The sequence below is a fragment of the Cetorhinus maximus genome, chromosome 31, assembly GCF_964194155.1.
Source record: "Cetorhinus maximus chromosome 31, sCetMax3.hap1.1, whole genome shotgun sequence".
NCBI classification, from domain to species: Eukaryota; Metazoa; Chordata; class Chondrichthyes; order Lamniformes; family Cetorhinidae; genus Cetorhinus; species Cetorhinus maximus.
Genome location: NC_135909.1, coordinates 77,672 through 90,998, shown reverse-complemented (window position 1 = coordinate 90,998; position 13,327 = coordinate 77,672). Strand labels below are relative to the sequence as shown.

Sequence of the window (13,327 nt, the reverse complement as noted above, 5' to 3'; positions counted from 1 at the left end):
TGACAGTTCGGCAGGCATGCAACCGACTCGGCTGTGCGCCCACCGAACTGAAAATCTAAATGGCGCGTGGTGACGTCGGGACACCCGCCATGCCCCTGCTCACTGACCCGAAAATTCTTCCCCATGTTTTTCTGGATTTGGGACGTTTCCCTCTGTCCCTTTCTAGCTTTCTGAACACCTTTGAGAATGAAAAATTTCTTGATGTTCTCCTTGATCGCTTCCCACCAGTATGTCAGGGACTCAAAGAGGGGCTTCAAGATTCTCCAACCTTTGTAATCCCTCTTGAGTTCCTCAATGTTCTCTGGGGTCAGGGTTGCATGTTCAGATTCCATGTCCCCCTGCCAGCCCTCTGGTCTTCCTGTAAGTGACAGGCGGCCAGTAGGAGGCAGTGGTCAGAGAAGAACACTGGCTTGATGTTGGTGGATCTGACTGTGAACGCTCGGGACTCAAACAGGAAGTCTATCCTGGAATGGCTGGACCCGTCTGGCCACGATCAGGTGTATCTATGCTGCACTCCATCTGCAGGGTTGCTGAGGACATCGTTCAGCTTGGCATTCTTTATTGTTTCCATCAGAAATCTGAACGTGGCGTCCAGTCTGCTCTCGGCCCTGCTGGATCGTCCAGCTGCATCGATGATGCAGTTGAAGTTACCGCCAAGAATAACCGGACTGGAAGTTGAAGCAGCAGTGGGAGCTACTGAAGGACTGCCAGCCACTCACTGTTTTGAGCCGGGGCACACACATCAATTAACCAAAGTGGAGCAGTGTTGTACAATACGTCTGCTACGAGGAGGCGCCTGCCCACCACCTCCTTAACCTCGGAGATGGCGAAGTCTCCTCCCCGCAGCAGGATACCCAGGCCAGAGGAAGGTGAGCCGTTTCCTCCCGACCAGATTGATGGCCCATGGGACCACCATCATGACCATTGCCTGTAGGAGTTGAGGTGCGGTATCGCACACTCCTGCAGAAACAGGTCAGCTTTGAGCTTGGCAAGGTAATCCAAGGTCGCAACACATCGCGTAGTAGATTTAACACTATGCGTGTTAATGGATACAATCTTTATCCCCATTTTTAAAGCATTTTGTTGCTTACCAGACCTTTTGTCTTTGACAGTTCCAGTCCTTTGGTCTGCTCCTGCATACCCTTGGTGTTTGCAAATTGTCTCACTTTGGATGGGCTGGGGAAACCTTCCTGAACCGCCCCATTAGAAATGTTCTGCTCAGGTGGCATCGGGGGGGGGGTTTGTGCAAGGGGCGAAGTTTGAATTATTCTCTGTTGGAGAAGTCTGTCCAATCCATTCCCCCTCCAGGGCATTGCTGCTCTCGGCTTCCCGGAGTTGGGTGCGCAGGCCTCATGAAGTTGAGGGCAAAGTTGGGGGGCACTGGTCTCTTCATTGTCTCCAATGTTCTGGAGCTAGGGTGTCTCCTCCTCCAGTTCCCTAGAGCTTTGCCACTTCTTCTGTAGGTGCCGCCCTTGCCCTTTTTTGTCTGAAGAGCAGCAGCCCTTGTCATAAGACCATAAGACATAGGAGCAGAAATTAGGCCAATCGGCCCATCAAATCTGCTCCGCCATTCAATCATGGCTGATAAGTTTCTCAACCCCATTCTCTCGCCTTCTCCCCGTAACCTTTGATCCCCTTACCAATCAAGAACCTATCTATCTCCGTCTTAAATACACTCAATGACCTGGCCAATGAATTCCATAGATTCACCACTCTCTGGCTAAAGAAGTTTCTCCTCATCTCTCTTCCAAAAAGGTCTTCCCTTTACTCTGAGGCTGTGCCCTCGGGTCCTAGTCTCTCCTACTAATGGAAACATCTTCCCCACGTCCACTCTATCCAGGCCTTTCAGTATTCTGTAAGTTTCAATCCGACCTTCCCTCATCCTTCTAAACTCCATCGAGTATAGACCCAGAGTCCTCAAACGTTCCTCATATGTTAAGCCTTTCATTCCTGGGATCGTTCTCGTGAACCTCCTCTGGACCCTCTCCAGGGCCAGCACATCCTTCCTGAGATATGGGGGCCCAAAATTGCTCACAATATTCTAAATGTGGTCTGACCAGAGCCTTATAAAGCCTCAGCAGCACATCCCTGCTTTTATATTCTAGTCCTCTCGAAATAAATGCCAACATTGCATTTGCCTTACTAACTACTGACTCAACCTGCAAGTTAGCCTTAAGAGAATCCTGGACTAGGACTCCCAAGTCCCTTTGCACTCCAGATTTCTGAATTCTCTCCCCATTTAGAAAATAGTCTATGCCTCTATTCTTCCTACCAAAGTGCATGACCTCACACTTCCCCACGTTGTATTCCATCTGCCACTTCTTTGCCCTTTCTCCTAACCTGTCCAAATCCTTCTGCAGCCTCCCCGCCTCCTCAATACTACCTGTACCTCCACCTATCTTTGTATCATCTGCAAACTTAGCCAGGATGCCCTCAGTTCCTTCATCTAGATCATTAATGTATAAAGTGAAAAGTTGTGGTCCCAACACTGACCCCTGCGGAACTCCACTAGTCACCGGCCTCCATCCTGAGAAGGACCCCCTTATCCCCACTCTCTGCCTCCTGCCAGACAGCCAATCTTCTATCCATGCTAGTACCTTGCTTCTAACACCATGGGCTCTTATCTTACTGAGCAGCCTCCTGTGTGGCACCTTGTCAAAGGCCTTCTGGAAGTCCAAGTAGATAACATCCATTGGCTCTCCTTTGTCTAACCTACTCGTTACCTCCTCAAAGAATTCTAACAGATTTATCAGGCATGACCTCCCCTTGATGAAACCATGCTGACTTTGCCCGATTTTACCATGCACTTCCAAGTATTCTGAAATCTCATCCTTAATAATGGACTCTAAAATCTTACCAACGACCGACGTCAGGCTAATCGGCCTGTAATTTCCCGTCTTTTGCCTCACTTCCTTCTTAAACAGGGGGGTTACATTAGCGATTTTCCAGTCCTCTGGGACCCTCCCTGACACGAGTGATTCCTGAAAGGTCACCACTAACGCCTCCACTATCTCTTCAGCTATCTCCTTCAGAACTCTGGGGTGTAATCTATCTGGTCCAGGTGATTTATCCACCTTCAGACCTTTCAGTTTTCCTAGCACCTTCTCCTTGGTAATGGCCACCGTACTCACCTCTGCCCCCCGACTCTCTTGAACTTTGGGGATGTCACTCGTGTCTTCCACTTTGAAGACTGACGCAAAGTACAGATTCAGTTCCTCCGCCATTTCTTTGTTCCCCACTACTACTTCTCCAGCATCATTTTCCAGCGGCCCAATGTCCACTTTTGCCTCTCTCTTACCCTTTATATATCTAAAAAAAACTCTTGCAATCTTCTTTTATATTACTGGCTAGTTTACCCTCATATTTAATCTTCTCCCTCCTTACTTCTTTTTTAGTTGTCCTCTGTTGGTCTTTGTAGGCTTCCCAATCCCCTGGTTTCCCACAGCTCTTCACCGCATTGTATGTTTTCTCTTTAGCTTTTATGCTGTCCCTGACTTCCCTTGTCAGCCATGGTTGCCTCGTCCTCCCTTTGTCATCTGTGTCCGATGGGATTCGCCTCTTGCCACTCATCTGGGAAGTGGCTTGGTCCTTCTTAACCCCTTGCATGGGAGTGAACTACCACAGGGAACAGAAACTTGGGCATTTTCTCTGACCTATTTTTAAACCAGCATCGGCAGATTGTCTTCTCCACTCTGCATCCTTACAGTGTTGAAACCAAAACTCAAAAGTCTGTTGTTTGTTTCTTCCCTAGAATCTTAAAATTGCATGACTCTTTACTTCCTTCTACAATCAAATCTAAAATACCAGACACTGTTTTTAGTCTTTACAGGTGCTGACTGACCCACTGCATATTTCCAGCATTTGCAGTTTTCCCTTTTTATTTTACTCATTTGCATAGTCTTCTAATTCTGTCAAATTTGATTCGTCCTACATGATGGGCCTTCGCACTTTGCTCTGGTTGCTCAATGCAAAAATGGCAGAACTGATATGACAAAGGAATTAAAACTCTCTGACCTCACACCATCAGTCTTCAGCTATTCAATGAAAGATGTGGGCAGATGACAACTTGGAAGTGTGATGGGTGAATTGGCAACTGCTATCTTTGCCTTATTTTGCCAGAGGATGTTTCCTCCTACTTTACAACAGTGCCTACACTTCAAAAGGACTTGATTGGCTGTGAAGCATTTTGGAGCATCCTGAGGTTGTGCTAGGTGCTACAGAAATGCAATACTAAAGAGGTGATAATTGGAGCATGGGTCCTCTCTCGCTCTGTCTGTGATTCAAGGGTACAAACAGGGTCAGATTCTATTTTACCCGTGCATTGTGAGCCCAACAATCAAACTGAGATTAGACTTCAAAACAAGGTACAGCAGTGCCTAATGTCGTCGGATCAATGGACTTAGGTGGTGGCCACAAAGTCAAGGAGCTTCTTAGCAGGGGTCAATGCTTAGCAACCATGGAGAAGATGTTTCCATTTGTGTGGGAGACCAAAACTAGGGGCCATAAATATAAGACAATCACTAATAAATCCAATAGCGAATTCAGAAGAGACTTCTTTTTATAGGGAACGATGAGAATATGGAACTCGCTACCACAAGGAGTGGTTGAAATTAATAGCATAGATGTAGTTAAGAGGAATCTAAATAATTACACAAGGGAAATGAAATAGGGCAGTATGATGATAGGGCGAGATAAAGTATGGTGGGAGAAGACTAATGTGCAGCATAAACACTGGCATTGACCTGTTGAGCTGAATGGCCTGTTTCTGTCCGATATATTCGACGTCATATTCTATGGCAAAATACTTCCTTTTTTTAATTGAACCTTGCTCTTCACCTCCTCCAATGGTATAGCCAAGATCCTAGAGCTGGTTATGAAAAAGTAAGCACTCAAACCTATACACATCAGTCCAGCGCATAACACACTGATGTATTTATCCGCAGACCCATTTTTTAAAGCATTTCAGGGTAACTTCCTGTGATAATATTTTGAACAAAATTGTCAATTGAAATAGGCTCCAGTCAGGTTTACAGCATTCCCTTGCCTGCTCATTTCAAGGTTTGTTGCTTGTCAATTTAGCTGAGTCTGACTCAGGCTGGAGAGGCTGACTAGGTTTAGAAATCAATTCCCCAACTTTAAAAATACACATTTCCAATGATACTTAATGATAAATATACTAAGTTAATGCATTAGGGAGGCAATCTGCTAGGAAGATGTTGGGTATAGCTGAGAAGAAATGTCCATTGCATGGACCATATCCTGCATGTAACAATCATGCGATTACAGAGATTGTGACATGCAGGATGTGTGCGCAGTAAGGCTGCAGATAATGGAATGGCTCCCAGCTAGGAAAGGAGCAAAGCTGAGGCTCTGGCACATGTATTTAAATGAAATAATGTAGGGTGAGGCTGTCTTGCCAATAGTTATAACTGCCTCAATTCTCCCACTAAAGCAGCAGTCTCAAGAGGAATGGGTAGCATGAAACAGCTTATTTCAAAAATTAAAACAGCTTTGATATGGGACAGAATATCTTTAAAAAAGAAATAAGAGAAAAAACATGAATGTTTAAAAATAAAGTTGAAAAACCAAACTCTTCCCCCTCAATAACCTCATGGGTAAATGCAGTCCATGGCATTGCACTGAGTCACACAGAACCAGCAAGCTACATATTCAATCACTGTTCTGTGCTGACTTAGTTGCCCTCAGCCAGGATGTCAGCAGGAGCATGACACTTGCCCTCAGCAATCAGGAAGTGGAGTGAATCACCCAGATCTCCCACTTTCAATCTCTATCCAGGAGTCTCTGCTGGAAAGTGTACATATATACTGGGTGATGACCCCAATGGTGAAATAGCCTATCAGGACCAGGATGGCTTGGCTGAGATGCTGGCATGCAGTTGGCACTCTTGAAACTGGTGCCCAACATAAGTTGCCAATGGAACAAATGGCCTCCTTCTGAGCTGTAAATGACTCTATGGCTCTAATTCAGCATTATTGGATTGCAGCGTTTATGAAAAGAAAATTAAAATAAAATTTGAAAGAAAATGAGGAAAAATGCTGATTCTAGGACTTCAGGCAGCCTATTAGAGAATCAGAAAAGTTCTTTTGCAAGCAGAACAAAAACACAAGCACAAATTCTACATCTCTGTGGGTGTTGCTAAGCAACTGGGGATTGCCAAACAAAACCCTGGGTTGGTTTAAAAAAACTGTCAATCAAACAACCCTCCTGCTTCCTGTCATGTGAAACTTGGGTACACAAAGAGGAAGTGTGGAAAACGGTTATAGTACTCCAACGGAAATCTGCCTATGTTATAATGAATATTATGGAGTGAAGCTTTTCTGAAGTAAGCCATTTGTAAAACAACAGTTCTTCATTTTAGATGATCAGCTGGTTTTATTTTCAGTTTTAGTCTGGCAGGAGAGTGAGGAGACACTGGAAGGAAAATCGATGGAGGAATTGAATCCTACATCAGCATTTGACAAAGATCCATTCGAGCTCACAGCTGAAGATGTCTACGATATGTCTTACATCATTGGCCGTGATTTATTCAAACTCAGCAGCTTGGAAGACAACCACACAGTCTCTGAGCTGCAGTACAAGATAATCAGAGTTCTAGAAATATTTGAGTCTCTGGTGGACAAGCAGAACCTTACAGCAGATACGCTGAAAATTGAACGCGACAACCTGAGGACGGAAACAGAAAGACTTCGGAGAGAACTCCAAGAGGCGAGAAGCGATTCAGAGAAGCAGCAGAACACTGGGCCGGACAAACTAGTGGTGGATGTTAACGACCCAAATCGACCACGTTTCACACTCCAGGAACTGAGGGATGTATTGCAAGAACGCAACAAACTGAAGGCTCAGTTGCTTGTTGCACAGGAAGAACTGGAATGTTACAAAAGCGGATTAATCTCCACTCAACAAGCTCAAAGCCTAGAGAAGGATGTGTCGAGTGCAAACCACGGAAGTGAAAAAACTATGGTTAAAAAGCTGTTTTCTATTAAACACAGAAAAAATCCTTAAGCTCCAGGGAAACAGATCTTCAAAAGGATTTTTGGGCATTTACTCATTGTTTTGTTAATCAGAATGAAGGTACTCTGGAACAATTCTATAATGTATTGACACAGGAATTTTCCAAGTTTACTTTCTACACAAACCAAAAAAATTGACTTTGCTACGTGTAAAATAATGAGCTGTGTTTGTTTTTCTAACCAGAGCAGCAATAACGGGACTGGAAAAAGAAATTAAAGTAGATTTAGTTTCTAAGTAGCCACTTTTACTTAATGATAGTGGTAGTATATTGTTCAAGTTACTGCCCTAGTAATCCAGAGGCCTGAACTAATAATTCAGAGACTTGAGTTCAAATCCCATCACAACAGCTGGGAAATTTAATAAATCTGGAATAAAAAGCTAGTATTAGTAATGGTGATTGTGGAACTGATGGGTAGTTTTAAAAACCTATCTAGCTCACTAATGCCCTTTGGAGAAGCAAATCTGCTGTCCTTAATCCGCTCTGGCCTATATGTGACTCCAGACCCACAGCAATGTGTTTTTTTATCATTTATGGGATGTGGGTGTCGCTGGCTAGGCCAGCTTTTATTGTCCATCCATAATTGCCCCTTGAAGGTGGTGGTGAGCTGCCTTCTTGAGCCGCTGCAGTCCATGTGGTACAGGTGCACCCACAGTGCTGTTAGGAAGGGAGTTCCAGGATTTTGACCCTGTGGCGGTGAAGGAACGGCCGATATATTTCCAAGTCAGGATGGTGTGTGGCTTGGAGGGGAACTTGCAAGTGGCAGTGTTCCTATGTGTCTGCTGCCCTTGTCCTTCTAAGTGGTAGAGGTCGTGGGTTTGGAAGGTGTTGCCGAAGGAAAAGATTGACTCTTAACTGCCCTAGCAAATCATTCAGTTGTTTTCAAGAAGGCAGCTGACCACCAACTTCTCTGGGGCAGTAAATGCCAGGCAGGCCAGCAATACCCACATCCTGTAAATGAATTTTTAAAAAAACTCGATGATAAACCATTGCTATCCCTGAAAGTATTGCTTAAAATTACATAGAAGTTATAACACAGAAATGGGTCATTCAGCCCAAACAGTCCATTTTGGCATTTATTCTCTACATGAGCTTGCATAAAAAGCAATTCCTTAATAAAGCAGAGTTTATAAAGTAGGAGTTAAAATTAATAGATTTCCCAGAATAAGACGATCAGACTTAGCTATGGAGCAATAACTGTACTGACCTGGTTTTATTATACATATGAGTCTGAGACAGGTTCCTGCCCTGCAGTGATGAGAAGCAGGCAAAGCAATCTGAGTGAACATGCAATATGTGTGTGAAAATTCAAACCACCTGGAGAGTTTTTAAACTTTATTTTAATGCCAATTGTAGTTATACTGTAGCTGGTGTGAAGCCAAAAAAAGAATTGAAAGACTTGCATTTATATAGTGCCTTTCACGAACACCAAAGCATTTTACAGCCAATTCAGTACTTTCTGAAGTGTAGTCACCATTGTAATGCAGGAAATGGGGCAGTTAGTTCACACACAGTTTCAAACGACAGCAATGTGATAATGACCTGGATAATCGGTTTATATGATGCCGATCACGGAATAAATATTGGCCCGAACACTGGAGAAAATTCCCATTCTTCTTCAAAATAGTGCCATGGGACCTTTTACAGCCTTGTGAGCTGAAGGTGCGACGACTGAGCCTTGGTTGACACAGTAAATGCGTCAACCGAGGCAACGTATAATCATTTCCTGGAAATGGGCTCATATCACTGACCTAAAACTGCTTCGGGTGACTTCACATCACAATGATAAACTGGAACACCTTGAAATCAATACGAGCCATGTACTATGATTAGCCTACAACGGAGAATGTGTGTCAGGGACTGGTACTTCATTTCAATGGCATTCAGTGGTCTTTTCATCGCATTCCCACATGCTGAAAAATACAATCTTTACAGAGTGCCTCTGGCTAATGGATGGATAATATAGAGCACACAATGTTTTGTATACTGACGGGACAGGTTGTTTTTTGAGAAATATATGACTCGCTGAGTTTTGTCGGTTACTGGTTCTGCAGCTTTCAAGCTCTTGTAGGAATAATATTGGTGTAAAATATTTATACTGCCTTTGGCAGAGATTAAGTACATTTATTATTCTGTCATCCCTCGTGTGTCTATAACATGTATTTGAAGGAAGTGGGACTAATTTCCTACTGAGCTGTCAGAACTGGATAAGTTGATGTTTTGCAATAATTTAATCATATCTATACACATTTCTTCTCAAACACATGCATTTTGTAAGGCTTAGATGGGCTCTGAATTGTGAAGTTCATTGATTACAATTAGTTTTATTCTATCCGCTCCACTAACTTTTTTGCATCTCTTGTGAGGATTCAGAACGGCACTGGGAAAAGGTTACAGTACCTCAATGAAATGGCCACTCTTCTTTTGTGCACCGAGGAGGGAAAAAATGTATCCGGCGATCTAGACACTGCCAGAGCCGGGTCCAATCTTCTGTTCATCAAACTTTCACACATGCAGACTTCCAGCAAAGATCACCAGCTAATAATTGAGATTGGAAACCTTGGCTGATTGTTCCCACCATACCCAGCACCCCTAACACTGCCTCCCCCCTGCCCCCCCTAACATCTTCTTTCCATGACTGTACTTGTTTACAGACTGTTAAATCTCTTAACTTCTTCCAGGAAGGTCATTGGAAATGTTAACTCTGTTTCTCTAAACACTGACCTGTTGAGTATTTCCAGCATTTCTGTTTTTATTTGACTGTTTCCTGATTCAGGGACACTGAGAGGAATTGTACATCAGATTACATAAGATATATAGCACAGAAACGGGCCATTCAGTCCTTGCCAGTGTTTATGCTCGAGTCCAGTCTCCTCCAATCTTTCCTCATCTAAATATATTGTCGTAACCCTCTATTCCCTTCTCCCTCATATACTTGTCTAGCCCCTTAAATACATCTATACCATTTGCCTCAGCAACTGTAGTAGGAGTTCCACATTCTCAGCATTCTGTGTAAAGGAGTTTCTCCTGAATTCTCTGTTGGATTTCTCAGTAACTATTTTATATTGGTGGCCTCTAGTTCTGCTCTTCATCACAAGAGGATACATTCTCTCTGTATCCACTCTATCAAAATCTTTCAGAATTTTAAAGACCTCTATTAGGTCACCCTCAGCCTTCTTTTCTTTAGAGAGAAGACCCAGCCTGTCCATCCTTTCCTGATATGTACACCCACACATTGCTGGCAACATCCTTGTAAATCTTCAGTAGAATTGTAGACCACACCCTCCCTCCACTCTTCTCCTGGCTGAAAGGGAACATAGGAAACGTTTCATCCTTCAGAGTACTAACTTCTTGATGGACCTATCTCCTTCGAGCTTAGTTTGTCCTTTTACGTATAACAATCTCTGACTCACCTTCAGCAAAGTCTTTCCATGTTTGAATCTCATCGAGGATAACAAATCTTTCAGCTTTGTAGTAACTTCGTCTTTCTGTGCGATCAATTTTCTCCAAGTGCTCTTTTTGGAAAAAAAAACAAAAACAAAAAAGGTTCTGTATTTATGGCCCTGAATTTCCTCCTGGACCCAACCATAAACAGCCTATTGCAAGTCTTGACCAATATTTACGGTACCTCTTTCTGCAGAGGCATGTTGGCTCAAGGATGTCAGATTTTCTTCTCTAAAGGACATTAGTGAACTAGATAGGTGTTTAAGACAATCCAGTAGTTTTACGGTTACCATTGATGATACTAGCTTTATTCCAGAATTTATTCCAAGACTAAATTTAAATTCCATCCCCAACTGCCATGATGGGATTTGAACTCACAGATCATTAGTCCAGTGGCCTCTCTGTTACTGCACTCCTGAATGTTAAGGCAGAGTCGACACCCCTCATGCCCACACACATGTACAGTCAGCAGTCAGTCCCAGGAACCCTGGACAAATTTTTCTTCCCCGAGTCACAGCACCTGAGTCTCTTGCAGCCCCCTCTCCCCACAAACTTAGTTAACTTAAAGTGCAAATGGGGACCAAAACAAATGACATGTCGCACAATAAGTTGATAAATTACTGTATTTTTATACTTTCATTAAAGTTTTCACTTGAAAAACTCTTCCAAATCCCTGCAATTGGACTTGATACTTTTTACCCATAGCTGTGACCTTACAATGTTTTGAATGTTACGTCCTGAGCGTTTGCAGTGTACATAAATTCCCATGATGGCGAAGTACCAGACAACTGTAGTGGTGAAATATTTTTCTTTAGCTTCTAGCCGTGGATATTCAGTAACTTTTGTTCCAATAATTTTGGAGAATATGGTGGATTTCTAAAGCTTTATTTAGATGAAATTTATTGTTTCTTTTTAAACTCAAAAACTGCATGTGTGAGGAGAGGAGGTGAGGCAAAGTGAGTGTTCTGCTTACCTGCCTGTTGTCGATTTTATTTTGAATTCCATAAACTATAAAAAGTCCCTGAATAAGACAGGGAGGAGGTCAAGAGATTAAGGAGTGTACAGTAATTTTAACTCTTATTTTATTTTATATTCCACATCTGGAATATTGTGTACAGTTTTGGTCCCCTTATTTGAAAAAAAAGATATAATTTGGTTCAGAGGAGTTCGGAGAAGGTCGACTCAACTCATTCCTGGGATGAGGGCTTAATTTATGAAGAAAGGTTGAACAGGTTGAGTCGATAACCATTGGAGTTTAGAAGAATGAGAAATGATCTTATTGAAACATGTAAGATACTGAGAGGGGGCTTGATAGGGTAGATAGGGAGGATGGTTCCATTTGTAGGGGATGGACTAGGACTAGGGGGACACAGTTTAAGAATAAGAGGGAGATTAAGAAGGAGATTGAGAAGAAGAGGGAGATTTAAGGAGATGAGGATTTTTTTTTCTCTGAGTCATCAGTATATGGAATTCCTTTCCCCCAAAAGCATTGGAGGCAAGGTCATTGAATTTATTCAAAGCAGAGTTAGGCTTGACTATCTAAATAAAGCATGGGACTCAAGGGTTTTGGGGGGGGGGCAGACAGGAAAGTGGGTGTTGAGACGCCAATCAAAGCAGCCATGATCTTACTGAATGGGAGAGCAGGCTCGAAGGGGCTGAATGGCCTACCTCTGCTACAACGTGCCTTCGTTTTAACAGTTCCTCTCGGGTTTTGCTGTTTTATGGTAAAGTAGTAAATAATAATGCCCATGTTGACTTGATGAATGCAAGTGGTTTGTAAATATGCAAAAGGTGGTCATGGGCAAAGGTTCATTCCACAGAGTTTAAAAGCCTGTGACCAGATGGTGCTAGTGTTTATAGTAAAACTGATTAACAAATATTGATCGGAAATGATGACCAATAATAGTCACCTCTTGCACATCACTTGATGCCCGAGGCCTCACCATTGCCTTCAGGTGTCTAAACCTTAATCTGTGGAATTCCCTCCCTCAGCTGCTCTTCTCCTTTAAGACACTCCTTAAAACCCGCCCCTTTGACCCAACTTTTATTTCCAGCAACATGAGTGAAATATATTTTGGTAAACTTGGAGCTTTGTGTGGAGTGGCGGTGAAATACTTACTTTTCGCCACTTTCCAGTCGGCGTCAAGGTGAGCGGGGGTAAACCCTTTGGCGGACATGCGGCCGAGCGACGTGGAGACGCCAGCGGCCGCTGCGCTCGACGGCAGCGAGTGAGGGCGGCGGGGCCCGCGGCCGGCGGGCAACAGCCAGCGCGCAGGCGCCAAGCCGCCGCCGGCCGCCGGCCGTGGCGACCGTTGGACTCGGAACGCGTTCGAAGCCGCGCCGCGCGCCCACACCAACGGCCGCCCGTTCCAATGAAGTCGGCTCCGGCCGACCCCGACGACGAGTTTCTCCATCGCTCCGCTCCCGAAACACCGTTATCGCCTTTTTTTTGTTTTGCACCTACGAGCAGGTGGCTGCACCGTCGAACCCGTTGCAATATTTTGATTTTTTTTTTCTCTCTCTCGCTTAATCCTCACTGACGAGGCTAGTTCTTCCGGGGCACATGACCGCCACCCCCAAAGGCGGACCAATCAGGGAGCAGTGGGGGCGGTGACCCGGAGCGAGGGTTTATGGGATTTGTAGTTCTCTGCCCCATTTCTATGGGTGCCCTTCCCACACTCTCAAAATTAAAATACCACCAGATTCAGTGTTTGAGAGAGTTTGTAGGATCATAGTACGGTCATGGTATTTTTAAACAATGTCACTGGGCTAGTAATCTAGAAGGTCAGGCTAATTCTCTGGGGGACACGGGTTCAAATCCCACAACGGCTGGTGGAATTTAAATTCAAATTA

General features: G+C 43.9%; 2 protein-coding genes across 4 annotated transcripts in view; one reads left to right on the top strand and one right to left on the bottom strand.

The window, feature by feature from the left end:
- LOC144670180 (ADP-ribose glycohydrolase MACROD1-like) overlaps positions 1-13,039 on the bottom strand; it is an 886,999-nt gene extending 873,960 nt beyond the window's left edge. For all 3 annotated transcript variants that reach the window (XR_013573837.1, XM_078532655.1, XM_078532656.1), the window contains exons 1-2: positions 12,594-13,039; positions 10,444-10,545 (exon numbers count right to left, since the gene is read on the bottom strand). Coding sequence is in view for 2 of the 3 variants with exons in the window: in XM_078532655.1 (XP_078388781.1) it covers positions 10,444-10,545; positions 12,594-12,888 (397 nt within the window). In the remaining variant the exon portion in view is untranslated. The remainder of the gene's footprint in view (positions 1-10,443; positions 10,546-12,593) is intronic.
- rilpl2 (Rab interacting lysosomal protein-like 2) lies at positions 6,328-11,144 on the top strand. Its single transcript, XM_078532658.1, has one exon. It carries the CDS (start codon positions 6,448-6,450, stop codon positions 7,021-7,023), a length of 576 nt encoding a protein of 191 aa, XP_078388784.1. The 5' UTR covers positions 6,328-6,447; the 3' UTR covers positions 7,024-11,144.
- Positions 13,040-13,327: the final 288 nt, after the last annotated feature.

Bases quoted from the DNA above. Each gene is read 5' to 3' on its own strand.
- rilpl2 (XM_078532658.1), top strand. From the start codon at position 6,448: ATGGAGGAATTGAATCCTACATCAGCATTTGACAAAGATCCATTCGAG.